At 42.8% G+C, this 27,510-nt stretch overlaps 1 protein-coding gene across 1 annotated transcript; it reads left to right on the top strand.

Annotated features, from left to right (window-relative positions):
* The first annotated feature begins 751 nt into the window (after nt 1-751).
* On the top strand, nt 752-24,974 carry POLR3E (RNA polymerase III subunit E). Its single transcript, XM_080619384.1, has 19 exons — nt 752-906; nt 2,229-2,306; nt 3,749-3,864; nt 4,191-4,273; nt 4,981-5,088; nt 5,565-5,614; nt 5,913-6,032; nt 6,596-6,681; nt 7,710-7,754; nt 7,839-7,930; nt 8,725-8,845; nt 10,435-10,516; nt 12,911-12,970; nt 13,936-14,093; nt 14,374-14,438; nt 16,006-16,499; nt 21,217-21,294; nt 22,185-22,310; nt 24,409-24,974. Exons 2-19 carry the CDS (start codon nt 2,250-2,252, stop codon nt 24,463-24,465), a joined length of 1,998 nt encoding a protein of 665 aa, XP_080475510.1. The 5' UTR covers nt 752-906; nt 2,229-2,249; the 3' UTR covers nt 24,466-24,974.
* Nucleotides 24,975-27,510: the final 2,536 nt, after the last annotated feature.

The raw sequence follows: 27,510 nt of genomic DNA, 5'->3' as shown, positions 1-27,510 counted from the left end.
GGAAAACAGGTGGGGAACTTGCTTCTACCACTGTGTATTTCCCATGACTCTATTGTATGTCTCTGAGAGCTGTAAAAAATCAGAATGACTTTGATGAGTTAATACTGTTAAATATGAAGCTAAGATGGTTCATGCCTTCTGTTAAAATAAGCAGTTGTGTTCTGATTCTGGACTTATGTAAAGGAATTCTGTGCCCCAAAGAACAGTCACAGTGTTCTGTTCACTTTTATGTCTGAATTTACATACCAGAAGTGCAAGGAAGATAAAAAGCCATGAGGAGTGGGAATTGTCAGGAGTGTATCTAAAGGTATCTAAAATGGCAGCTTCCATATGTGAATATTCATGAAACATCCATGGATTTTTCTGTGCTGGTGGCAAAATGCTAATACGGAATCAGATTTGGGTAGTGGTTGTCTTTTGTCTTGATTTAGAAAGACTTTATGACAAAATACTAGTACTGAAGTTACTCTTCAGTCGTACTGCCAAAAAGAGAACTTCATCTTTCTATAATTGTGGTAACAGATTCCCTTCAGCCCTTTGGAAAAACATTTTCCTCTTTCATTTCAGATTTGTTTGCCAGGTTTCCTTAGAGAGGTAAAACACAGCTAAAGCCACTGTCTGCTGCCTCCTCATAGTGGGTTTTTTTGTTTGTTTGTTTTTTAAAAAAGCCAACTGCAGAATTCATGTTGAAATCAGCAGAGAGGAGACCTTTCACGAGAGAGTCATAAATGTGTTTTATGTTAGAGTTTGTAATGAAAAGCCAGAAGTTAAAACTGTGAGCATTTGAGCTCTAGGGATGGTACTTTTATCAATTACAGCTGGCATCTGATGAAAGTTGTTTGGTTTGCTTTTTAGATTGACGTGTTCCTGGCCAGAAGTCTGCTGGAGAAGCTGTATCTATTTCAGGTATTTCAGTTAACTTGTGTGCAGTGATAGTTTGTTTAAAATACATTTAAACAAACAGAGCAGTAACTTTCCTTACTGCTTCAGCCTGCCAAGATCTTTGATATAGGCAAGCCTGTTTGGGTCTCAGTCAGTTTTGAAATACTTAGTATTAAATCATTGCCAAGAGAGAAGTTGTCATTTATGGCACAGGCTTGTCATTAAATCACTCCCTTTAACCACCCTAGGGGAGTGCTTTTAGTAGATGATGTCTTTTTATCATGGTTTGGGTAAATCTGCAGTCTGTCAGCCATCTTCTGTCATCACTGATTTTTGCCATCTTTACTAAACATGTTTCTTTAGGACTGGCCCTATTTAGAACGTCATCAGTATTCATAAATTAATATGAGACATCAGAAGAGCCCCCTTACGCTGTGGAGATAAAATCAGCTAGTGGTTAAGTGGAAGGTGGAAATGTGTTAGGAAGGTAGAGGTCTGTTTTCCATTCTGCCACTGAATTTCTCTAATAATTTTATCCTTGTGATTCACTTTTCCCATCTGCAAAATGGGAAGCATGTTGAAGCTGTTGGATGAAATGTTCAGCATAAACCAGTGATGCCCACTGGCAAGCCCAGTGCCTGCTGTCCAGATCCTCTCTGCATGGCATGTGCCAGCAGAAGCAGACACGTTGGACCAGGCCATGCAGCTTTGCCCCTGGGACACCTACCCGCAGTTGCTGTATGTCAGGAGGGAGCATTGGTTAGTGGTGGGGCTTGTGGGTGTTTTGGAGAAATGGCAGCTCTGAGCAGGATGCTGCTGTGGCTGGAAAATTTCATGTGGGTACCACACTGTCCCCTCAGCATTCCCACATGGTTCAGAAGAGAGGCTCACATGGCTAAACCTGGGTTTGGTGTCCTGACTACATGTGGCCTATATCCTGTAAGCTAACACTACTTGTGCAAACCCACAGATACTTTACTTTTAGATAATAATTCTCCAAAGAGTTAATGCTGAGGGATAGGTTTTTAATTGCTTTTAACACTTCCTTTTTCAGCTGGACTAATGTGAGATTAATGTAACACATTTTCCTGTGTTGCAGTTCATTGAGGGACAGGAAGGGGGTTGTGTAGCGATAAAAACAGAGGACTGAGGGGAAAGCAACAGGCTTTCTAGGTCATACTCTGAAATACCCTGATGACTCACAAATCAGTCAAGTAATTTCTTTTCTTGATTCCTTGTATCCATCTGGCAAGTGGGATGAAGGGACAGGAAAGATTGAGTTAATTTCTGTGAAGTTCTTCAGTCTTTAAATGAAGAGGGGTTTATGAAATGGATTTGTTTTCCAGTATCCTATTCGTCCAGCTTCCATGACCTACGATGATGTTACACATCTATCAGCAAAGATAAAGCCAAAGCAGCAAAAGGTTGGTCATTGTTTGAGTCCAGTCTATAAAATTTTTTCTATGTTGTGCAGAATGTACTTCGGAAACGCACAATGTGCTGTTAAGCTGTTACAACTATGCAGCTACTTGTAGGACCAGATCTCTGTGCTTGGACGTATGGGGGAGTCCTTCATTGTGCCTGTAAAGTAGAGTTTAGAATAAGAGCAGTTTATAAAGAGAGGAATTAAAGTCATGATGGAAAAGCCACTCTTAATATAGAATCACGCAGGGAAACATAGTTCCTAATGCTGTTTCTTGATTTGTAAGGTCTTTACAATAGTCAGAGAAGAGTTGAGGTTTTGAGGCATACTCTGTCTTTTAGTGTCAATGTGGGTCTTAATTTCTCTCTTGCCTGACCATGAATCTTTTTGAAGTCAGTGAGATTGTGTAGGTAGTGAATAATATAGCCAAAGCCAGAATGATTGCACTTGCTTGCAAATGTATCCCAAGACTGTGGCTGTGATTTAAAATGCCTTATTTAAAAAATGCAGAAATAGATGTCTGTGATATCTTTTAATCTGGGAAATATTTAGAAGAGTGCTTATGTGAACCTTGGAGCTAGGATGCATGTTGTGTTCAGGAAGTATGCTGTTAAAATTAGCAAACATTTGCATTGTAAGTCCTCTGGAGACTTGCAAAGCTGCCGTCTCATCCAGGAACTTGTAACTACTTCAGTTTGCAAGTAAAGTAAAGGGGAAAAAATGAGGCAATAGCTGTGTTATTCAGCACGTCCTGATGAAGAATGTATACTGTATTGTTACAGTATGTAAATAGAAATGCTGTGCAGGAAAATGCTTATTTTTGAACATTTGTCTGAAGTTGAAATTTTGAGGGGGGGGAATAGTTCTTCCTGTAACTAAAAGCTTGGAGCTTGTTTCCATGCTTCAGCCAGTGTAAATCAAGAATAACTGTAAGTCAGCTGCAACCGCAGACTGACCTGAATCGAGGCCTTTGCCTCTGAGGAAGACATAGTTACTTTATACTGCTTGGTACCCAAACTAGAAGGAAACATACCATAAATTTGAGAGATTCTGAATGGATCCTCAGCCATGGGGAGGCTTGAAGGATATTGCTTATGCACTTGATCTGTACTTGATAGTATAGAAGTAAAGCAGACTGATAATGTAGTAGGGGGTATCCAACTAAGTGAAAGTGTATTTTAAGGCTGCATAAAGAGCTCATTTTTCTGCTCTCATTTGTTTCTATGGGAGTTGATATATCTCCAGCTTGTTTTTAAAACGTCCCTATCTTACAAAACCCCATATATAGGCTTAACTTTATGTATTGCCCTGTGGATTTGAGTGATGCCACTTATGTATTTAAATTTGCTGTAAACCTATGGAAATGTTAGCAAGTGTGGGATTGAAATTTAATTCATGTTTGGGATCCTGCCATGGTAATTACCTGTCTTTCCTATTGTTTAGGTTGAACTTGAAATGGCCATTGATACTTTGAATCCTAACTACTGTCGCAGCAAGGGAGAACAGATTGCTCTCAACGTAGATGGCACGTGTACAGATGAAACAAGTACATATTCCTCGTAGGTGTCCTCTTTGTCTTCATTTCCTTTATATCGTGGGCATAGACATATGTATGGCCACTAGGGCTTCAGGGAAAGGTAAGAACAAGGGGCTGGACAGTTTCAGGAGGTGCTCTGGACACTGTTATGTAGCAAGTATTCTTGGAAATAACCTACATTTTTTGTGTGCTTCATGAATTCTGAATTGCAAACAGAAGAGTTTATATATATATATATTTGCTGCAGTTGTTGATAGTCCATTTTGGGAATTGGTGATTTCAGACCTTCAACATCTGTATGCCACATTGTCTGTGGAATACAGTCTCACAGCATTCATCTGTCTGCAGGAAGCTGATGGACAAGCAGACTTTCTGCTCTTCACAAGCTGCCAGTAATGTTTCCCGCTATGCAGCTGCTGTGTATAAAAAAGGTAAGTTTCTTTCAAGAGTGAAACACTATAATTTCAGGGGCAAAGTCAGACCTATTTGTTCCTTTTATTTTCAGCTGGTTTAGTTGAGTAATGTGTCTTTAAAGAAAGGAAAATCTTTCCTTATCAATGTCCTCAAGAGTCCTTGAGAACATCTAGCAAAGCTGTAAATACTACATAATGACACTGGGTTTGTAGATGCCTCCAGGATCTTAACAGTGCTTGGTGGCCTGAAATAATATACATTTGTAGCATAAGTTTAAAATTGTTATTGTTATCTCTATCTAATTGTGTCTGTGTCACTTTCCTGTTCAACACTTTTTGCCCTCTTGTCTCCTAATGCCATCCCAGAGTTTTGATCTGATGATTGTTTGAGGTGAAAATATGTAGATTGTCTTCAGTAATGACTGTTTTACCAGGAGTCTCCTGAACTATAGCTCAGGTCTGAGCCAGAATCTGGCTTTCTACAGGATCTGGTTTCAACACAGAAAGGAAAGTAGCAGAAATAGGTGTTGGTCTTTCATACTCCTCTGAAGTCCTGAGCACTGGATGAATTTTTCATACACTTCCTTTTTACGCTCTACTGTATGAAATATTTATGTTCAATTGAAGCTGTGCCTTTACAGAGATAGGGAGATGATGAAAAGTGCTGTCCTTGTGCGGGGAGGGGAAGCAAACAGTTTTAACCAACATTAATTCTGTTTTTGCAGGTGAACTTCACCTGACTCCACTACATGGAATTCTTCAGCTGAGGCCAAGCTTCACCTACCTGGACAAAGCTGATGCAAAACACCGTGAAAGAGAAGCTGCTAATGAAGGTAAATGCTCCATGAGTTGTGTTTTCTTTTGGGAGGTGAGATACAAGTTCTCTCTATAATTTCACTGATAGAGGCCATTATATTCTGAAGGTGTTTATTATAACATTAATTATAAGGCCATTTTTCAGATTGTTTCACTGATACTGTTTTCAGTGTAGGTGTATATATGCTTTTGAGGACACAATGTGGGGGATTGGCAAAGAGGTAGGAGGTGGTGGGTAGTGTCAAAGGGCAGCAGTAGGGAGTGTCAACACTGCCACTGAAATGTTGCCCTGCAAACTTGTGGGAGCAGTATCTCCTGTCACAGAAGCAGTGTGGTGCTGTTATACACTGCATACTTTGGCAAGCTGGGGTTGAACCCATGATTATGTAGTTCCTGGTACCACTTTCTTCCTGCACGGGCCCTCAAACAGTTACAGATTTGGTTTGGCTTTTTTACTGCAGTGGTATCTTTATTCTGATGTATTTTTTGGCAGGTGGTGATTCATCCCAGGATGAAGCTGAAGATGATGTTAAGCAAATTACTGTATGTCCAGACTTCCTTTTTATGGTGGTTCAGGCAACAGTTCACAAGATAGCATGACAATTCACACCCAAATAAAAGGGCAGGAAACCCCAGCTAGTCCTGGTGACCCTGGGCTAGGGAGAGGGGAAGCAAGATGGCCTTGCTGTTGTTGCAGAAGCATAAAGATTGCACTGACAGCAATGGGTGATTCATTTGAGCTAGGGCCCCTAGCTGCTGTTACTTAGGTACCAAATAAATAATGTAGGTGTTTTGTTTTGCAAGTTTTGGGGTTGTATTTAATGATGCCCAAATCTTCCAGGTACGATTCTCCCGCCCTGAAACTGAACAAGCTCGTCAACGGCGTGTTCAGTCTTACGAATTCCTGCAGAAGAGACAAGCAGAAGAGCATTGGGTTCATCTACATTATTATGGCTTGAAGGTAGGTGTATTCTGGCTGCTGAAGAGGCTGCCTAGGCCTGAAGGCTCAGCCAAATGTAGAACTGTTTTTAAGTTTGGGCCCACGGGAATCAGGGAATCATCAAAAGATAATGAACAAAAGTAGGTCTGTAGGCTTGAACAGCCCCTGCAGTGCTCTGTATCTCCTCCACTGGATAATGCTTTGGAGTATCCACAATGGAAAAGGTTTAAAACTGAGAGTTGGACAAAGGGGAGGTCTGGATTCAAGAATCACTTAGGTCTTGTATTATGAACTGGAATTTGTGGAAAAACATGAAGAATCCAGTCAGTTGAGTGTCAGAAATCCTGTTTGTCTGACCCACATGCATGTCCATCAGGAGGTTTTGAAGTCATAGCAACAGAAATGTTGCCACATCATGGGAGCATCTTTCAAGAAAGTGAAAGCAAACACCAGTTAGTGAGGTGGATGCTTAAGTGGCGCAGTACTGGCAGTGTGGTCACAGTTTGGAATGAGGAAGCCATCTCTCTGGTGTTTTCTATGTTTTCAGTATGTGGTGGTGACTCTTGTTCTTTCCGTATCTCCAGGATAGCCGTTCGGAACACGAGCGCCAGTATTTATTTAGTCAAGGTCATGGCCTTGCTGAAAACACGGAATTAATTAAATCTCCCAGGTAAATGGTTGGATGGTTTCCTACAGAAATTGCAGTAATTTGTTGGGGCTGTTTTCAGAGTAGGTAAGCAGGTGTATTCTTTAAAAGTCTGTTCTGTGAGGACTGTAGTCATGATAAAAATTGTTTAAAAAATACAGAAACAAACTAGCCCTTGACCTATTCAGGTTGCTTTCTTTGTTTCCCTATACTCTGAGATTGAAAGTGGCTGTTTTCATTTTGGATTGTAGCCTCTTGTACATTATCACAACCCTGTGTTATTGAGAGTGCAAATACTGTAAGGGAAAAGTAAAAGCTCCTTCTGGTTAAAACAAATTTAAATTCTGAAGCCAGTAACTTCCTGTGTTTGCAAATCTTATAAAACATTTGTGATTTGTGAGAGACACCTGAAACTACTTGAAATGTGTTTGGTTTTGTTTCTTGGTGACTGCAGCTACACGGGAACCTTCCCATGATGCAGTCAGTACTAATTCTTCACTGTAGTCTGATACAACCTTGTGCCAAGTAGTAGTAAAGTGGCAGACTCTCTCTGTTTAATGGTCTGGGTGTATTGTTCTTAACATTCAACATGTCACTGCAACAGTGCTGGGTATTCTGAGAGGACTTTTGAATCTGATTCTTTCCTTACAGACGCTGGTAATTTTATGGGTGGAAAAGACTTTCTGTAGCTAGCCTGATTCTCTGTCTGCAGGAGCTCACATGACCCCTCTTACTGCTCTGTCAGAGCACCTGTGTTTAATGCATTTACTCTTGCAGTTCCTCTGTTTGGACACCTCTTGTGTAGAGAAGAGTCAGGATTCTGACTCACATTTATTTAATGCTTACTCTTTGGTCAGATGAATGTCAATAGTTTTTACTAGTACTGAATTTACAGAGGAAGATGGGAGAAGAAAGGGGAGAGCTCTTTTTTCAGGCTAATGTTTGTTTTGTAGATTCACACAGGTAGTATTGCTCTAAGCAAGAAATAACTGTATTTAAACCTGGGAAGTCCCAAGACAAGCATTTTAAGGATGTGTTTTCTTTTCTCCTAGTGAATATTTAATGATGTTGATGCCTCCAAGCGTAGAGGAAGAGAGGTAAGTGTTTATGCAGAATGTTCAAAGTCCATATTGGTTGGGTGCTTGTTTTCATGGGCTGCAAATCTGTTTGTTTATCTGCAGTGAGAAACCAATGGCTCCAAGCAATGTGCTTTCTATGGCCCAACTGAGAACTTTACCCCTTGCTGATCAGATCAAGATCCTGATGAAGAATGGTTTGTAGCTTTTGTAATACGTTTGCACTTTGTGACTTCTAATTGCCTCAGATAAGTTACCTTTTCTAGTAGTACCACTCTTGCCACCCCACCAGACAGTCTGTCTGGCTCTCTTGATTCTGTGAAGAATCCAAATCCTGAGCCTTTTCCTTTAAGAAGTCCTGCTGTGCACAGAAGAGCAGTAACAGCAGATCTGATTGCTCATCTGTATGTTTGCAGGCAGTTTAGTCTTAAAATAATTTCTAATCTGACGATAGCTTTCTGGATACATCTGTTTCAGCAGGTAGCTTCTGGAATGTGGGGTCTGAGTGTAAATTGTAAGTCAAAGGCTCACACAACAAGCTGCACTTTGGGATTTTCTGGGAAGTTTTCAGTAACATGCACTTCATGAGTGTCATCTAGGAATTTTACTTTGTCTCTTCAGATTTACTAACTGATGAGAGCAAATTCTGAGAACTTTGCATCAGAACCTTCCTGTCTTGTCAGGTGTCTGTTTTGCCAAAGGCACAGCTTATTTTTATTTATTTACTTTATTAATGCATTAATTTGGGACCAGTTCATCTAATCAACTGGGACCATTTAAGCCAATCAACTTTGCAACACTAGCAGATAACTGTCAGAACAAATGATGGCTGTAGTGCAGGGGGGAACTTAGTAGAGCTTAGGTTTTGGGTTTTTTCTAAGATGCAGCTTTGACCACGAACTTCAACATAAATAATCCTAGGTTTATAAATCTAAGTCTGTATCATATGCATTGAAGAAACCCTTAATCTAGTTTGTATTTTGCTTTTCAGTGAAGGTCATGCCATTTGCAAATCTGATGAGTTTGCTAGGCTCTGGGACTGACTCTACTGCAGTTCTCCGCTGTATACAGCAGGTGGCAATGCTGGTCCAGGGAAACTGGGTGGTGAAGAGGTATGGTTCGTCTTTGTTACTGGGACTTGGTTTTCTGCTTTAAGGAGAGGATCAGAACAATGGATCTTATATGCTCATCTCCCTTGTGTCCCAAAGTAGCCATGTTCTTAATTCACAGCACGGTAAAATCTTGATTTAATGTTTGGTGCTTTTTAGGGCCGTCAGATACTCAAAATTCAAATGATTGATATTAAAGGATAATACCTTAATATCTATCCTAGCTAAAATTATGGCTGGGCAGTGATGTAATCTGTATTTGCATTTGAGTTATGTCAGGGTTTTGATGTTTTTGCTCGTGTTCTTTTGTGAGAGGACTGCCGTGAATTCTTCCAGAGATTAGTGTCAAATATAAACACAGAAAATGAAGTCAATGGCAGCTATAGTATTTCTTAGCTAAATTCAGCTAAAGAAAGATCTTTGTGCAGTCACCTTGTTCTTCATCAGTGGATGCTGCTCTTGTCAGCTGAAAGCTACCCTCTGGAAGGCATTACCCGCTTAATAAATCAAGCGTGGAGTGCTGAGTGTACCATATGAAATGGATTCTGTATCATCCTCCTGTTTATTAGGATAAAGCATCCCACTGGGAATTGAAGTGTAAAGTGCAGCATGATTTTTTGTTTGTGGGTTGGTTGTTTTTTTTTCACCTGGGTGGAGCACTGCATGCAGAGAATTACAATCTCTTGAATAGCTCTCTGTGTTTGAGTGGCACCACCTAGCAATCTGGGTCTGTTAGCAGGATGTGTTTCAGCTGTTGTGATACAGGCCTGTATTAGCAACAGCAGCCCTTACTGTTCCTCCAGCTATTCCAGAAGGAACCTGGAAACATGTTAAAAGATTGTATATTAGCATTCAGATTGCTTTTATGTTACAGCTCATTCTTTCCTACTAGTCTGAGGTGGATGTATGTATCTCTAGTAGATGGGGTGTGTTTGGGATGGTTGGGCACAGAGCAGCCCATGTGCACATCAGAGCTTTAGATGGAGAGAGGATCCATTTCTTTGACCTGGGTAGGATCAAGATCATGAACCTGGGCTGCCTTGAGGCTTTGGTTAACATGCTTACAAATGTCATCCAGTTGGTCTTGCAAGCAGACAAGAACACACGTTAATCTTGGTCTCGGGGCTGTTAGGTTTGAGCATGACATTTTGTAGTGCTGTTGTCTTAAGCCTGTGATTACTGGGAAAGACTTTATTAAAAACCCCTTATGCCCATCCGTCAGCATTTTGGTTAAATGCTGCCTTCAAGGCTGTGTACTAGGTTAGCCTAAGCATTTCTTAGGATCACTCTTTTCTTGTTTACACCAACCCATAGGGGGATAGGCTTTGCAAGAACAAAGCAGAGCTTTTACCTGTGTTGCACGCATCTGCTAGCCACAAGGCTATGCTTAGCTGGTGTAAGGCTTTTTGCACTAGTGTAATTGCAGTGGTGTAATTACACCAATATTAATTCCTTTAATGAAAACTAGGCTTTGGCTAAAGGTATAATTTAACTGCAGAACAAGGAGGACATGTTTGTTACGTTAATCTTCACCGATGCCATTTTTTCTGGAGTACCTAGTAACTAATGTGTCTTTTTTTTTTAATTAACAGTGATGTCCTCTACCCGAAAGATACTTCTAGTCCACATAGTGGAGTCCCTGCAGAAGTGCTCTGTAGAGGGAGAGATTTTGTTGTAAGTATAACATATTCCTTAAAGGAAAACACAGGTGAAGTTTGCCTGAGATGCCATGGCATTGCAAAACTGCTGCTCTACTGCAATAAGGTGTTTCTTCCAAAGAAATCATTCATGCTTTAATCCTAAAGTCTGTCGTGGGAGCGTTGGTGTAGATTGGCATTGTGCCTGGTTGGCAGGCTCAGATCATCTGTCATTAACAGTATTCGTCCATTCCTAATACATGCTGTAGAGCCCCTATCACATAGCCCCACAATGCAGGGCTTACAGAAAAGCCAGGACTGGATAATAAAGTACTTGTTTCCCCAGATCTATTTCCTTGGGCTCAGGACTGTGAGGTCTCATAAGGGCAGTGTGGGTAAGCCTTATGCTCCCTGAGCATGCAGTATTGATCTTTAAAAAGGACTTTATTCCCCAGAGGCGCTAATCAGTGAAAGGACTTTGTTCCAGGCGCCTTTTGTGAGCAGTAGCTGCACATGGAAGTGAAATGAATACAGGTCTTCTAAGCACACGTAACCACAGCAGAAAGGAACAACCTCTGCATTGTGTTTATTTTTGCTAACTGTGGAAAGAATTAAGTTCCTAAGTGGTTCCTAAGTTCATAATCAGTTTATGGCTTCCGCCATCAGAGAAGCTGACAGGTGCATTGCCCTGATTTCTTTCAGTTAGACCTGACTGTTCCCTTTGTTTGCAGTTTGTTTCTGAGATTTAGCTCTGCATAGCAGCATGCTGTGTATGAGACTTTAAGGAAGTTACAGTACTAGTATGATATAAAACTGATGGTGATTGAAACTGACTTTTGATTGTGCCTTGATGTCTGCCCAGGACACTGCCATATGAAGACCTGGGTTCAGGTGTGACCCAGTGACATAAGTCTTCAGGACACAGCAGATTAGGTGATACGCCATGTGTAAAGTCCTAAGTACCAGAAATTATTATGCTCAGTTAAGTAAGCATCAGTGGTTTAGTGATTAAGATGTAAAGATAAATTATTTTTGTTTGAATTATGTCGAATATACTACATGAAAAAATGGATCTGCATTGATCTCAAAGTAAATTGCTGATTAGCTCTAAACAGGGAAAAAGTTAAAATGCTAGAAAATAGAAACATACTTTTGGCTTTCAGACAAAGTATAATGTTTGATCATAAGGCTCAGCAATAGTATGTAATGCTGTGGTGCATCTGTGGAGAAAATGTGGTCTAGCTTAAAAAGTGAGCTTTATTTCTCTGTATGTATTTGTATAAAGTAATAATGCTAAAAAATATTTATGGCCAGTAGTGACTTTCATTGTCCACCTGGTCCTCACTGTGCTTTGGGGAGGAGGAAAAGTAATTTGTCTTTTTCTGAAAGCTTCTGTTTGTTCCCTAGATTCTCACATAAATAAATTGAGGACATGAGTACCGTTGGCTCTAGCTGAGGGTAAAGGTCTACCTCAGAGTTGCGTGCAAGGAGAGCTGATAGATCTACTCCCTTAGGACAGCAGTGTCTTGTGCTTTAAAACAAATGCCCTGTGCCCTAGAGTAAGCGTTGTGGTTTTGTGTGCTTGTGGGCAGAGAGAAACTGAATCAGAGAAGGATGCAGAGATGACGTCGTAGGGCAGGAAGAAATTGGCAGTAATGAGATTTTGAATTCTTCACAACATTATTAATACACACAGACTAAAAGAGGTTGCAGTCTATTTAAATGGAGACAGGAAGAAATCAAGGTCATGTTCAGTGTTCTGCCCAAGTCCTCATGTATCCTGTTAGCCTGCTCTCAGCAGCTGCCTCTCAAGATACTAGAACGTAGGAGCTGCTTTCCAGAGCACCTGGCTTTCCATTAGCTGGGGGCAAGCATGAGTGACAGGCCATCTCTGCATAACTGTAACTCAATGTGATGTGCACTGAAGACAGAAACAGGCATTTTCTAGGGGCTGTGTGCTGCAGAAAAGCAAGTCATCAGCCTCTACAGGCCCCTACATTGACAGAAGTGGCTGAACAGTTTCTTTAGGTTGATCAGGTATGTGAGAAGCTGAGCCTCAGTTGTAACTTCTGGAGTCCCAGCATCACTGCGGTGAATCTTCCTTTTTTGTTTCTTGGAAACTAACTGAAGTTTGAGTTAAGAAATTCTTCATTTTGTATTTTGTAGTATTTTGGCTTTTGTAGTCACAGGTTCACCAAGGCAAGCCATGGATTCTCAAAGCTTTTGATACTGCGTTCATGGCCATTTGAGGCCAGAAGAGGCCAGAAAGCGTTGTGCCAGTAGCTGGCGACAAATATTACTTCCATAATACTTCCATGTTCTCAAAAGGAACGGGGTTTCAATCTTTCTGATAACATCATTGAACAGGGTTATTACTACAGCTTCATAAAGCAACTGCTGAATAGATTTTCCTCCTTTGTTCCCTTCCTAGATGTGGAAGTTCACACGGGACCGCTGGGTTGTGAGAAAGGAAGTGGCAGCAGTTACAAAAGTGAGTGATGGTTTTTTCTCCCTAAATCAGAAGCTGGTGATGAGTGCTGGGCTTTGTCTGTAGGTTGGTAATGGATGCTGCAGCCTTCTCTCAGGTTCATAGTGTCTGCATTACTGCTGACATGCGGTGTTGCTCTCCAGGCATGACTTCACTTTGGAACAGGTATAAATGCATACTTTTGTTTAGAAATGTTTCAAGCAGCTCCCACAGTTACCGCTGCCTCACAGGATATGACTGGTCCTGTAGCTGAGCCACTGGAATGCATCTTGTCCTCTCATCTGTTTCAGTGGAAAGCTGGACACTTTGAATTAAGCTGCCTGATCGTGCACCAAAACAGATGGTGCTTGTGCAGTCCGCACTAGCTGCTGTTCTTCGGGTGTGTTATAAAAAAGCAACTCTTGTTGGCAATTGCCACTTGTTAGCATTGCATAAAAGCTTTAAAGCATCTCAGGCACCTGAATATTTTGTTAAAACTGGCGAATGAATGAGAAACATAAAGAGAAGAAAAAATAATTTCCTTAAAATAAAGTAAAACTATAAAACACAAATCCATTTATGCACAGACCATCTACTTTTGGAATGTAAGATCCAGTGCTGCTTAAAAGCTGTTCGTGTGTAGATGGAGCATGTCTGACCTGCAGCTCTAAAATAAGATTAACAAGATTAACATTGTAGAATATGCTTCTCTTGACAATAGTCTTTTCATCTCAGCTTGGAAACTCCCTTTTCTTCACAAAACATGCCAGGAGCTATTTGACTCTCAGGTGATTCATCACCACTGCTCTCTGAAGTCCTGTGCTTTTAACATTGTGTGAAAGTGTTGGTGCTGCAGAGAAGGATGAGTATCTCTGACTTAGCTGGGTCTATATTCATGGAGGTGCCCCATACATACCAGATCAGCATAACTGCATATGTTTTGTGTAAATTGACTTCCTTATTATGTATGCTTTTGTTTTTTCTTTTAGCTCTGCCCAGAAGACGTGAAAGACTTCCTAGAGCACATGTCTGTGGCCAGAATAAACAAAGGTTGGGAGTTCATGCTCCCTTATGATGAAGACTTTGTTAAGAAGCATCCAGATATAGTTCAGAGGCAGCATATGCTGTGGATGGGCATTCAGGCTAAGTAAATGACTTGTTTTATTTTGGGGAATATGCCACAAGCAGAGAACTATCTTGTACAAAGTTTCTGTAGAGATTGATGGATACTTTCATCTGCATTGCCTTGAAGGTTTTCCCCTCACAGTCACCAGGCAGTGGTGTGGTGGGGGGTGGCACTGCATCGCTCAAGTAATTCCTGTTCCTTGCCTCCCTGGAGAAATCTAAGTGTTCTAGCTAATGGCTAAAGGTGGTGTGGCTGCATGCAAGCACAACTGAAACTGGTATATTTTATCTTTGTCTTTCAGATTAGAAAAGGTCTATAATCTCTTAAAGGAGCACTTGACACCAAAGAATCAAGAGGCACAATCAGGTAAATGGAGTTGTGCTTGGATCATCCTGAAGCACATTCATCCCTCTGTATTCCTGGGTGATGTTCTGGAGTTCCTCTCTTGTTTTGAACGTGGCTGTGACTGGTTTTGTTTAGCATTTTTCCTTTCTTGTGATTTCCTCTGGATTATTTGAGGCAGATCTTGGTCTGTACTAACATCACTGATGTTGGGGTAACACAAACTTACTGTAGCATCCTTGCAGCAGAGCAGGGAGGATTCTTGGCACTGGGGACTCTCTATTTGTTAGTGTAAGATCAGCTGGTTCTGTTATCCACCACTTCATTTAAGGCAGCTTGTGTAGTGTAGGGGTGTAAACAGCTCATGAAGAGAGGGCAGGGCCAGTGCACAAGGAATTCTCACCTCTCAGTTTGCAAGCTAATGTGCATGAGGTGATTTTTTTTTTTTTTTCATTTCCTCTGATTTGCACTGTGCCCTCTGTGGTGTGATTGAGGGCTGAGCAATTAATGAAGAATGTTTGGCAGGGGGCTGTAAGGAGGTGTGAAGCTGTCTCTTTGACATCCTTCTCCATCACTGATGCTAGTGACAATATTAAAGTAGCTGCTCATAATTCTAAAATTGTGAGAACTTGAGATTCCAGAGAGTTTTAACTAGGCACTGGGCTCATTGCCAGACACTGGAGCCAGTGCAGAGTGTAAGCAGAATTGACAAATGAGCATATGAATCCATTTCAATACCCTGTGTCTGATCTGCTTGGAAGGATTAGGTGTTGGGTTATTTGAAGAGGATTAGCAAGCCTAACAGCAGAGGAGATAACGGCATGTGTGCTGTGCATGCTTTTGCCTTAAAGACAGCACTCCTTCCTTTGGCTTTGAGACTGGTTTCCTCTGCCGCCGACACACTCCCCTTCCTTTCACATTTGGATAGCTGGGTGTGGAGAGGACACAGGTGGAGAGGTGCAGGATAGCATGGGAAAGGACTCTCTCTTGTCCCTTTCTCCCTATCACTGGGTGATAATACTCGGAAGATGGTCTCACTTTGATACTGTGCACCTCATGCTAAAAGGGTATTCATGTTCACTGTTAACCCCTTCGCTCTACTCACTGTACCATCTTTATGCTGGCTCTGGCAGTAGCTGCAGCAGGGCCCACCAGCCACTAGATACTCTAAAACACACACACACACACACACACACACACACACACACACACACACACAAAAAGGAAATCTGTTGGGCAAGGAAGCATTTGGGTCACAAATGAAGATGTGTAAACAGCCTTCTGTAGGCCCTAGTGATGGAATAAGTGCTGCACTTTGTCTTTGCTTCAGATTCTTTAACTGGAATACCCTTCTCCAAGCATCTGGCTTTACAACTGTCAGCATGTTTAACATTCCCCCCTCCCTGCAACAAACTACAGAAAAAAACCCAAAACTAAAGTAAAATGAATAAACATACTGGTTTTATGCAATAGATTTCACAAGCACATGATGCTTCCTCATTTTATTTCACTATGAGTTCTTCAAGAAACATTCTGCAAGAATGGAACTCTGGTTATGGTGAGATTTATGGTATGTTTTGTTCCTTGGTAGGTCATCCGTTGCTGGTTCCTGGGGAGCAAAGGGTCAACATGGCTAAAGCAAAAGTCAAGCAGAACTACGGGCAGCTGGAGAAGGAGTTCCAGAAGCAAAAAGCAGAGATGAAATCAAATGACACCTTGGCTAAGATGGATGTTTCCAGTATCCGCATTAAAGAGGAGCCTGTGAGTGATGAGGAGCCAATGGATACCTCAGCTTATGAGGGCATGAACAATGGCATCGTCAATGGCCTCCATAGGGAGGACTCCATGGACTCTCTAAATGGCCACTTGCCTGGAGGCTGCATTGACAGGGTAACCCAAGAACTGAAGGCATTTGTGTCATCAACATTTAAGAAACAGTTTGTACTCACCCTGAGTGAGCTTAAACGGTTATTTAACCTTCACTTAGCCAGTCTGCCTCCAGGACATACGTTGTTCAGTGGCATTTCGGACAAAATGTTACAGGACATGGTGTTGGACACTGGCTGCAAACAGATTTTGGTGCCTGTAAGTATGTTTTTTCACTTGGTATGCTTTGGAGAGGAGGGTTGGGGGGCAGTCAAATGTATGAGCTGAGAAATGTGTTCAGTGCTGGTGGACTGGAAGGACAGAAATGCTCTGAGTAACTGTCCAATATTGGATATGTTGAAGCTGCTGGAGGTTTGTCTGGCATCCTGCTTCTGGCAGGCCCTGCACTCTGCTTTCTTAGCTCTGTGGTATGCTGCATAGCTGAACCGTCTTTGGGGCACTGTTTCCATGTCCAAGCTGTTGAGCTGCACTGACTCACTGTCCCAACTCGCTCCTGTTAACAGGATCTAAGGCAGTCCCAGATTCCCATCAGCTTCTCCTGGAGTTTCACAAGCTCCTTCTGTCACGGACAGGGACACAACTGGGGGAGGAAATGTGGCATTGACAGCCTGGGAGCAGCAAGGCACACCCAGCAGATTGCTCTGGGAAGCTACAAACTCTCTGTGTAGCAGGTTTCTTTGGTCAGGCCTTTTCCTCCTAGGCTGTGCAGAGGTGTCTTTGTTTCTCTGTCTTTATGGAAATGACATGTGTGATTGTGAGAGACAGAGCAGGTTTGTGTGACAGTCCATTGCTTAGGAAAGGAAAGTGAATTTGGCATCATGGGAAAGAGCCTAAAAGGAAATTCATTTTACAAGACATCTGGCAGTGCTGATTGGGTTGCAACCAGAAAGAGCTTGGGAGTCAGCTGCCTTGGGGAGAGGGGAAGAGACGTGTGAACTGCTTGAAAGAGCAGGCCGGGAAGAAAGAGCAGGAAGCAGGTAGGCTGATGAGAGAGTCTGAAGCATGGGAGTTGATACCCAGCTAAGGAGTAAGGGTTGCTACTGAGGGGGGTGCAGAAATAACATGTTCAGTCATGTGCAAAGTACATGTTGTGGCACCTTGGAACCGAGTAACAGACTTGAAATGCCATGAGGGAGACGATGGATTTCAGTGCTTTCTGTCCTGACACCTTCCAAGTCCTGGGGTAATGTTTGCCTGGAACTGCCTCTTAGTGCTGGCTAGGTTCTCCTTTGTACAGGGTGTAATGCGTGCACTTGCCATGCTGATGGTAAATAGCTGAGGTCATTGCTGCCCTATTACTTGAGACTGGGACTTGCTTGCATTGGAAATTCTGGGATTTTGGAAGTGATGCCATCCACTCATGGCTTAAAGGCTGTGAGCAGTGAAAGTGGGATAGTTTTTTTTCAAAAGTCAACCAAAATAAAATCCTGAAGAGAAGTAGTTGGAAACTTCCTTCTGTCTGGAAAACCCTGTCACAGGAGATCTGCAGAGGTACAGAACTCGCCACTGAAATGTCTCTTGCTGGAGGTCTGCTCTGAGTTCTAGTTCTGCCAACCCAGAATTTACTGCAAAACTTGAGATCTGGTGCAGGAGCCTATATAAGCCTGTGCTGTTATCTGCAATGTAAATCATTACCCCCAAGCCTCCCTCTGATGCTCTGTGTAGTTGGCAAAGGTGCTTGGGCTGGTTTTGCTCCTTGCATGGGCTCATACGCTTGGGTTTTTCTTGACTGTTCCCTAGACAGTTTTGTCAGAAGCCGTGAGGGTGCCCGAGCTCAGGGAAAGCCTGCAGGGTTGCAGCGAGGGATTGCAGAGTTGCTCGTTAGTTTTCTGTAATTGAAAGTGCTTTGGTGATAAAAATCAATGATCTGAGGTAATTAAAATGATGTTCTGTGGGGGGTGAAGAGACTCTTGGCTTGCATCCTGCCCTATTATAGAACACATGTTGCTGAAAATGGCAATTGAAACCTTACCAGGGTAATGCAGGATTTAGTAAAAATACTGCATTTAATAAAAAGCTGACCAACTGCACCCAAGCAAATATACAGTATTTGTGGGGAGCCAGAAGAAATGCCACTCCAGCTGCAGATGAGGCTGTGGGTCACCTGCAAGATGCTGTGCTTTGTAGCGTCCTCACGTTGTGGAGAAATAGTGAATCCTGGGCAGATGCACCAAAGTGTAGGGGGCTGCTGCTGCCATCGAGAGAGGGTGAGTAGAGACATCCTCAGCAGACACTGCTCACTGTGTCCGTGCATGCATGTGTCCAGAGCTTGCCTGTGTCCAGCCCCATGGGAAACATTCGTGCAGGAATCTGGCTCCTGAGTACCTATACACGTTCCTGCAGCCTGGTGGAGTGTATGGGAGTGACTGGCTCCTGCCGGCTCTGTCCCATGATCAGTGCAGTGGCAAGGTTCTGCCCAAATCTTGAGGATATCTTTGAAGCATCCGGAAATGATGCAACCGTGGCCGGCATCCTGCCTGGCCAGGATAACAGGAGAGGAATGCAGCCCTGTGCTCACGGTGAGCCTTGTGGGCTAGTGCTGATGCCAGGCTCCTGGCAAGGAAACCTCCACAGTTTACCTTCAGGATTAATCCAGCTGATAAGTCTTTTCTGGCAGACTCACCCTCTTTCTGTCTGGTTTAGCTGCCTGGCAGTGGCTGTTTTTAGTGTGTGCTCAGTGCGTGAGTGAGACACATCCCAAAGCCAAGGGCTCCACCCTGAGAGCTTCCGTTTGAACGTGGCAGCCCTGTGGACCTGGGACAGCAGTTTGTCTCCCAAAAGCCCTGCACTTGCTCCGGGGCTCAGAGCAGGAAGGGGCATGGGGCAAGTATTTTAGAGAAGGATTATAAGGCAGTGGAGAGCTTTTTCAGGGTGAGACTGGAGGAATTAAGATAATGAACATGAAATGGCAAAGGGACAGTGGATGGCAAGACAGTAAAGCTGTTTGGACAGAATAGCATGCCTCTTCAGAGTTGCTGTTGGCATGTCCCACTTCTGTGCTCAGGCTGTGTGACAGCAGCAAAGAGTGGGACATGTGTGATTGTGAGAGACAGAGCAGGTTTGTGTGACAGTCGATTACTGTTGGCAGCAGGGTTTGCAGTTTGCAGAGTGAGGCTGGGCAGGAGGAGGAGATTCTGTGGGGTTTTCTTCCCAAATAATTATTGTGTTGGTTTGGAAGCTGTTTCCTCACCGAATGGCCAGATAAACACAGCTGCGTTTCAGATGTGTGGCTGAAGCAGGAGTTTGCACTCCAGGTCTGTGCTCTGTAACTTTCTCAGACGAAGCAGCTCATGGTTGAGTGCTCCTGATGCCCTGCACTCTGCCTTTCCTGCTGCAGCTGTTTTCTGGAGGGGAGACCAAGTATTCCATTTTATCTGTGCTGGAAGCTTACAAGAGATACTGTTCCCCAAAAGCAAACATCCTTACAGGAAAAGAATCATGTCAGGTGTTCGAAGCCCAATAAACCTGAATCCTGTCTCTAAACCAAGTATAAAACCTTGTTATATTCCAGCCATTTGGACCAACATGAGAGCCAAAGCTGCTAATCCCACCAGGCAGTTCCTGCTGGACTGAACTCTTTCTCTTTGCAATAAGATTTGAGGCAGAGCGTGAAAGGAAGGGCTTATCTTTTACTCTGTGAGGCACAAGTCTGTTGGTGTGGTGTGTGAAGCTGGGAAAAAAGGTTTGGTTTGTCCCAGCAGCCAGGATTGAGGAATACTGGAACAATCAGGGCTGGCTTGTTAGCTTTTCATTGATGATTGATTTTAGGTCATCTGGATGCAAGGAAGCAATTGTTAGTGACCGATGAGAGATGTGTCAGGAATGAAAGCATATTCAGCATTGTTCCGTTAGTAACTGCTCCAAGGGGAAATGCTAAGGCAAATGGATGGCATTTTATTTTTCAGGGGTTTGGGGTATGCAGAGGAGGCAGTTGTGTTCCTTCCTGTGTGCAGGGATGTGAGGCCTCTGCATCAGAAAAAACAAATGTATTTCGCTATAGCTTGGCACATGTTGGAGGAGGAACAAACAAGCAAAACCAAAACCACTTCAGTTTTAGAGCCTGAAATGAGCAAGTGTCTCCTTCACTGTCCACCAGCGTTCAGTCTTCTGGAGTCATGTAGTCTGCCCCAAACCAGACGACAAACGCAGCAGAAGCACAGTGACACCAACTTGGGATTAGTGAAGCAGTCTGAATCTCTAAAACCTGCCACTGTAAATGTAAAAACCTCTAGAAAGACCCTGCAATGCACTTGGTACTCTCAGTTTGACCACTGCTCTGGATGGTCTGGAAGCAAATGCTGGTGGACAGGAAAAATCTAGATGTCTTGCCATGAGATACTGGCTAAGGTCCAGGCCCTGGGATTGTTCTGGTACTGGTAGTTGACCCTCCACCAGTGGGAAGCAGTCCTCCTGCAAAAACCATGGGATTCCAGTGTGCCCAGCAGCTCCTTTTAAAGCTCTGAAAAGACTGGTTGTGTGCCAGACATGGCAGTGGTGTGGGTTACTCCACCAGGAGCATCAGTTAAACATGGCTTGGATATATCAAGTGGTGCATGCTCATACCATTCTCTATGCCATAGCTAGTCCTCATTAATTCGGGGTCTGTGCGCTTCAGGATCACCAGCAGGACAGGTTTGACACAGATAATGTCTCTGCTGAAGTCACTGGGCCTGTGAAGTGTCTGCCCCATGACTGCAGGACAGGCCATGCCTGAGGAGGCATGGGGGCTGCCAGAGCAAGGTTACCCCTTCTAATGTGGAATGGGAGAGAAGAAGCTTATGTTATTTCAGCAGTTCTCGTTACATGGCAATGACATTTTTGATTCAGTAATAAGTGTCCAGGGATACTGTATCATAGAATCATTAAGTGGAACTCATTAAATAGGTGGTTATTTTTAACAGGCTCTTGTTCTCAGTTTCCTCCACAGACTGCTGCTTCACCAGATGAATTAAAGGTCTATGCACTTTGGGAAGCTGGTGACACTTATGATCAGGTAAAGATAGAAAGAAGTGACATTCCCAAATACAAGTTTGTTGAGCATTTGGCATTGTTTGAATTTGTGTTTCTGGGACTGGTACAGCAGGTAGTTTTCCTCTTTTCCTACTGAAGTGTCCAGTTTCCCATACCAACCTATTTCCAGCTGAGAGGAAGCTCTTAGCTCACAGGGTGATCATTGCCGTGTCAAGGCAAGGCGGTGTGGGTAGAAACAACATAATATGTTGGCAATACATGTCAGCAACTAGCTCAGTGGAATAAAAGTAATTTAGAAGCTGCGAAGAGAAAGTATTCACTGACCCAGGCCTCACACCAGGATCCGGTCCAATTTTCTTGTCTGATGGTAATGCAACATTAAGCAGAGATGAAATGATGTTGTTACCTGATGTATCTGTTTATACTTGTAATAGGAAATTACTGCAGCATATGTGAGCATCTCCTGAGTTTTAATTGCTATCAGAGTCAATGAAGCGGAAGGGAAGGTGCCTAACAAAATGTGGATGGACAACGTAACTTCTGTGTCCATGATCTAAATAAATCCTTATAGGGAAGGGTCAAGGAGTATCCAACCTCCTGGCTGGAGTGGACCACGTGAACTCCCAGTAGCATTTGAGAGGAGTATGTAGCAGCTCCTTCTTCATCATATTCTTGTACCTTTGGAGGTGCCCCAGGTCACAGGACAGTGTGGGTCGGGGTATGGAGAGATCCCTGTAGAGCCCTCGGAGGCTAGAGCACTGCTGGAGAGCAGATGGATGTGGGACGGTTTCGGGATTATGAAACAAGAATCCACTAATGTAGTTCCGTGAATGTTTTGTACAGTTGTGATATGTAGATGGGTTAGGGTAGGTGTTTGTTCTCTTTGTATTTATGAGACATTTTCCTTTAAAGCATCGCCAAGTTTTGCTTGAAATCTTTTCAAAAAATTATCGAGTGCGCAGGAATGTGATCCAGAACCAGCTGAGTCAAGAATGTGGGGAAGATCTAAACAAGCAGGAGGTGGATAGAGTGTTAAAGGTACGTTTCTGTTCTGTTGTGGGTTTGATCCAATTAATACATGAATTTTTAATGCTCAGTTTGAGCAAAGGATCATATTCTACCTTGGATTGACAAATGCTGAGGATGATAGAACAATTGGTGTTGGAGTGTGGAAAAAGCCTGGTTTTCAGCTTGCTTTCTGAAAAATACACTTGTCTCATTCTACCTTCTTTCCCTCCAAGGAGTAGTGGTTTTGACTCACATGTTATTTTGTATTATTGCAACAGATCTTTATTTGTCATCTTGGACCAGCAGAGAATAGAATGTAGTAAATGTGATACTTCGGAGTTATTTTCCAATAGAGTGGAGTTAAACAGGAAGGAGGTGGGAGGGTGCTGCACAGTGCTCCAAGTTTAACAGCTGAGTGCTGGTAAATGAATGCTGAAGGGCACAAGTGCCACATATTGAGAAGGAAATGCATTTCATCCTGTAGTAGGACATGCAGCAGTGTACAGAGCAAAACCTTAGCCAAAACAAGCAGGCTAAGTAATAGTTAACACATTGTGAATGTTTATTTGAATCCTTTCATCTCTGTCTTTGAAGATGCACCATTTACTTGCTAAAAGAAGTTGCAGGTATAAAGTACAGACCATACAGGGCAAGATTGACAAGCTTTAAAAGCAATGCAGGATGGCTAAGTAGAAAGGTGCCAAATGAAGTAATACTTTAATCATTGTCGCTGGGCCTTTGCTTACTGTCACCCACTTCAATGAGAGAAGTGCTTAAGTTCTTTATTACATTGGGATTTGCAAACAGAATAATAGCATATTTGAAAAATTACAGATCTGTTGCTGTGATAAATAAGCAAACTGGTCTTGCTTGAAAGAGCCCAGTTGTCTTAGCATTAAAATAAGCTCAGATGTTTCTGCCTGCTCGAGAGTATTTCATGTGGCTTGCCTGTGCTAGGGAGATCTCTCAAGCAACTAGATGGGCTCAAATATCAGCTCTCCTGGAACATCTGGACAATGTATTGGCATTAGTTTTTCGTGGTGCTGTTGCTATTTAACCTACTTCTAGAAAAAATACCTTCTTCTGTAAGTCACTGAACGGTTGTGCAGCCAGCCTTGTGTTGTGCCAAGCTGCTTTGCCACAAATACGTTTGTCACAGAACTATGTGAAATTATCTTTATTTATGAAATAAAATGTAGAAGTATGATTTAATGGAACAGGAAGATTCTCCGGCTTCTTTAAGCCACAAGAGAGTGGATTCCTCTTTGAATGTAATTGGATTTGTTGACTTCTATTTCCCCATCTGTGTGTGCTCCTTTTTTATACACAGAGGAACAGACTAACAGGGTTTGTATTCTTGCATCTGCAGATCAAGTCTGCAAACCCTCTTTCTACCCTCCACACTTAATTTTTATATTTGTTTTTGCAATGTGCAAGTCTCAAGACTTCACAAAAAAAGGTACCTTTTCCCCTTTAAGCTCTGCAGCATCAGTCTGGTACCAGTACTTAAGCCTGTGTCCAATTACCTAAATGGGAGGGTGGGAACAAAAGAAAGAGAAGGCATTAGCTTAGAACTGGAGAGACTTGGTGCTCATCTAATAGAAGAAATAAGAAAATGAGCCACAAGAAAACCCACTTAGTGAAGTCCTTTGCTCTGGTGCTTACCTGCTGTAAGCATGGCAGGCATGTGGTCAGAATACCAAAGCACGGGTCTGAGGTGCAACAGTTCATTATTGTAGAAAGTTGTTTCTTAAGAAAGACCTGGTGACTGCTTTTACATTTCAACCCCTTCCATTGCTCCCTTTAGCCTCTCCATCTGAGCTTCAGCCTGCATATCCCTCAGTGCCCTTTGTCCTCACCTTCTGCCAAGCTGGCTGCTGTGCAGTCCCCATCCTCTCCCCCTGAAAGCCTGCTTTCTTGCTGCCACTGCATTGTTTGTCCTTGTGTCCTCTCAACCTTCCCCCTCTCATGTCTGTTATCTTCATTTAAGCTATATGGTCTTAGGGTGGAGATAACCTGTTGCTTCTGATTCGTGCTGTTGTGCACTGGACAGGAGACACTTGTCATAAGTTGTCCCAAAGCCAGACCGTGGCTCCCAGCACCTTACACACTTTCCCTGTCTCCCCAGGACTGCTGTGTGAGCTACGGTGGAATGTGGTATCTTAAGGGGACGGTGCAGTCCTGACAGTGGTGGTAGTGGTTTCAAGTGATCTCCAGGACGAAAGAGGAAACCTGCAGCATGCGGCACAGAGTAATGCTGTGACCTCGGGAGTGTGGGGCAGGACCTGACCTACTTTGGGGGACCCGGGCGTTGCAGGCAAGACAGTCACTGACATCCCAACATGCTCACACCCGTGTCTGCATGGCCACCTAGGCGCAAGAGCTACTGGGAGAACATGGGACCTTGTTTGCAGCTTGATTAATCGTGGACTTCTAATGTGTTTCAATTCTCGTTCTGTTTCGTTATAAAGAAATAAAACTATACTGACACAGACATGATGGAAAATCATGATCTAATACTTTATAAGTAATACCAATAAATTAAATTTGTTTACAAACATCCCAGTTTTTTTTAAATACCTGGATGCTCATCCTTCAGGCTGAGCATTGTAACAGCCCGTGCAGCCCCTCTCTGTATAAAAAAGAGAAGACAGTCATGTTCATGGAAATGCTGGGGAGGGGGGGGACAAAATCTTTGAGCTCTGTACTCCATAGTGACTGTTCTTGCCTGTTGTCTGTGAAATGAGTCGTTTGGAAGAGCACCTGCATTTAGAAGAGATGCAGAACTACTGGATTGCTTTTAGTGGTGCAGGTTTTGTTTGGGGGACTTTTTTGCATTACTGAGTGCAAATGCAGTGAGGTAAGTAGGTAAGTAGCTGAGTGCACCCTCTGGAAGGCATCCAGCTGTAGTTGTCACAGGGCAACAATGTAAAACCTCTATTTTGTGTAATTTTTTTAAATAAAATTTTATCTCAAAGGTCAGTTCTACCCAGCCTTGTATTTGTCCAAGAAGAAACGGAAGGTGCACCCGCTCCTTTTGTGGCCTGAAGGCTTACAGAGGAAGGAAAGGTCAGGAATTATTTCAGTAGAGGTTAGAGGTAGATAGTGAACTGCTTTACATCATTCTGCTTGCACCATGGGCTGCAGGGTGTAGCCAGAGGTAGCTGCTGAGCTAAGGGTCTGCTGTGCAGGATGTGATAACCACTCTCTGTTGCAGGTTTGTCATGGAAGCCTAGCTGAGATATGGTTAAGGAATATCCTACTGTGCAAGCCCGGTACAAGACGGTTACTTTACTGGTCATGTTCTTTGCAATGCTTTCCATCACATGAGAAGCTCAAGGAGATTCTATTAATTTCAAGTTGAGTTGTTGACTAAAATAAGCAGATTAAGGTAGTTAATCCAGGTAAGCTTGGCTAAGAATATTGTTACCATATTTACAGCATTTCACATTTCTATGGAAAGTATCTATTTTAAAACTGCTAAAACTATCTTAATTAATATGCTAGTGTACTTTATTAACTACATCAATATATCAGGGAGGTGTTTTAAGTTCAGGAACCTTCTATAGCCTTTGTCTTGGTTGGTGTCATGCACCCAGCACAGCCCTGTTGCCAGAGCAATACCTGTGGCTGCATCTTAAAGCTGCCCTTGAGGAAGGCCAAAGTCTGAGAGAGGTTATGAAAGCAGAGCCCAGCCTTGGAGTTTTTTATTGCATAATATGTACAGTTAAGATTAAAGTACAGTACAGCCAGAGCCAAGCACTGGCACAGGTAGCCAAGGGGAAGTTACACTGCACAAGAATCAAGTAGTTCTGTGGAAAGCTGAGGATGTTTTTGGTATTTTTTAAGCATAAAAAATGGTGTATACAAAGTACGCAAAATTAGCCAACAGTAACAAGCCACTGGAGATCACCCATTTCACCAAAATGTGAATTTTACATGTCCTCTGGTCCAGCAGGTGTGGACCCCCCTTCCCCTAAAGCAGTGAGGAGGGAGCAGTAAAGGGGTTTTGAGTAACATGCCATACCTTTCTCATGTAGGGTTACTGCTTCCCTATACCTGAATCAGGGCAGACCATCTTCAGGGCACGTGATACAGATCCAAGTGTTAAGGAAACAGTGACAATACAGTTAACCTGATGGCAGAAACAGCAGCTTTTCTGCTGTTTTGGGGTTTTCTCCTCCTTTTTGAACAGCACTGACAAACACCACAACACTGAGGAGAAACTACTTCAATCCCCCCAGATTTCTATCCTAGATAGGCCTATCCTTTTCCATGTGACATAACCTTTTTAAAAATACAACTGTAATGGGAACTCCATTTGAGCCACATGGGAAAGATGCAAGACTAGATAACACAGGTGCCATCCGCAACAAGTTTACTGGTTCCCTACTGGCACGCATGAGTGTAATTACTAGCCACACATGTGGCTTGACAGAATTATTTCTACACTTAGAAAAATACAAGAGTCAGATTCCCATTTTTAAATAATCCTCAAAATGCAATACATGTTTTAGAGAAACTCCCACAAAACGAAGTCTTAATACTGCAGCTGAAGGACAGCTATCCACAAGCTCAGGAGGGTACAACATAAGGCAAACTGCAACAGCAGCAGTTGAACCAACACTGAGAAATTGTCGACATTCTTTGTCACTGGTTTGGTGTATCACAGCAACTCAGGCAGAAAGTTGATCCCAAGAACCTTTAATAAGGAAAAGGATGTCACCTTTCATTGTGCCTTCCCCCTTTTAATCTCTTAACCTTTGTTTTCTTAGGACTTTGAAGCAGTTTTAAAGAACATACTTCATGGTCTTTGCTTTTCAGAATTTCAGTACATATAGATTAATATTAGGGAGTGGAGAAGGGGAGGAAGAACAAGAGCATGGTCCCCTGTTTTCAGCAGGAGGTGTTCTGGCAGAGTTGTGTCCATCCTCCCACCCCCAGGCAGCGTAGAATCATCCACAGAAGCTGACACTGATGGCAAGAGACAAAACAATGTGTTAAGTTTTCGCCTGGCCTGTCTCCTTCAAGCACTTGGAGTTTGTGGTATGTAAGATTAAAAGCTATCCCACTACATCAATACTACTCCTAAAGTTAAACAGCTAAATTGCAACTTTCTATCTTACCAAATACACATAAAAATGTACTTTGCAGACATTCCACCAAAGAACAGTAGGTCCCAAATAACATACATCATCAATTCACAGTATCTTGCCTTCAGACAAAGTGC

Source organism: Psittacula echo (assembly GCF_963264785.1).
Source record: "Psittacula echo genome assembly, chromosome: 5".
Classification (NCBI taxonomy): Eukaryota; Metazoa; Chordata; class Aves; order Psittaciformes; family Psittacidae; genus Psittacula; species Psittacula echo.
Note: the sequence above shows the minus strand (reverse complement) of the source record. Positions and strands in the feature narration are given on the sequence as shown.

Bases quoted from the DNA above. Each gene is read 5' to 3' on its own strand.
- POLR3E (XM_080619384.1), top strand. From the start codon at position 2,250: ATGACCTACGATGATGTTACACATCTATCAGCAAAGATAAAGCCAAAG. The intron at 16,500-21,216 runs GTAAGTATGTTT...TCTTGTTCTCAG, and splicing joins GCAAACAGATTTTGGTGCCT to TTTCCTCCACAGACTGCTGC. The intron at 21,295-22,184 runs GTAAAGATAGAA...TTTCCTTTAAAG, and splicing joins CTGGTGACACTTATGATCAG to CATCGCCAAGTTTTGCTTGA.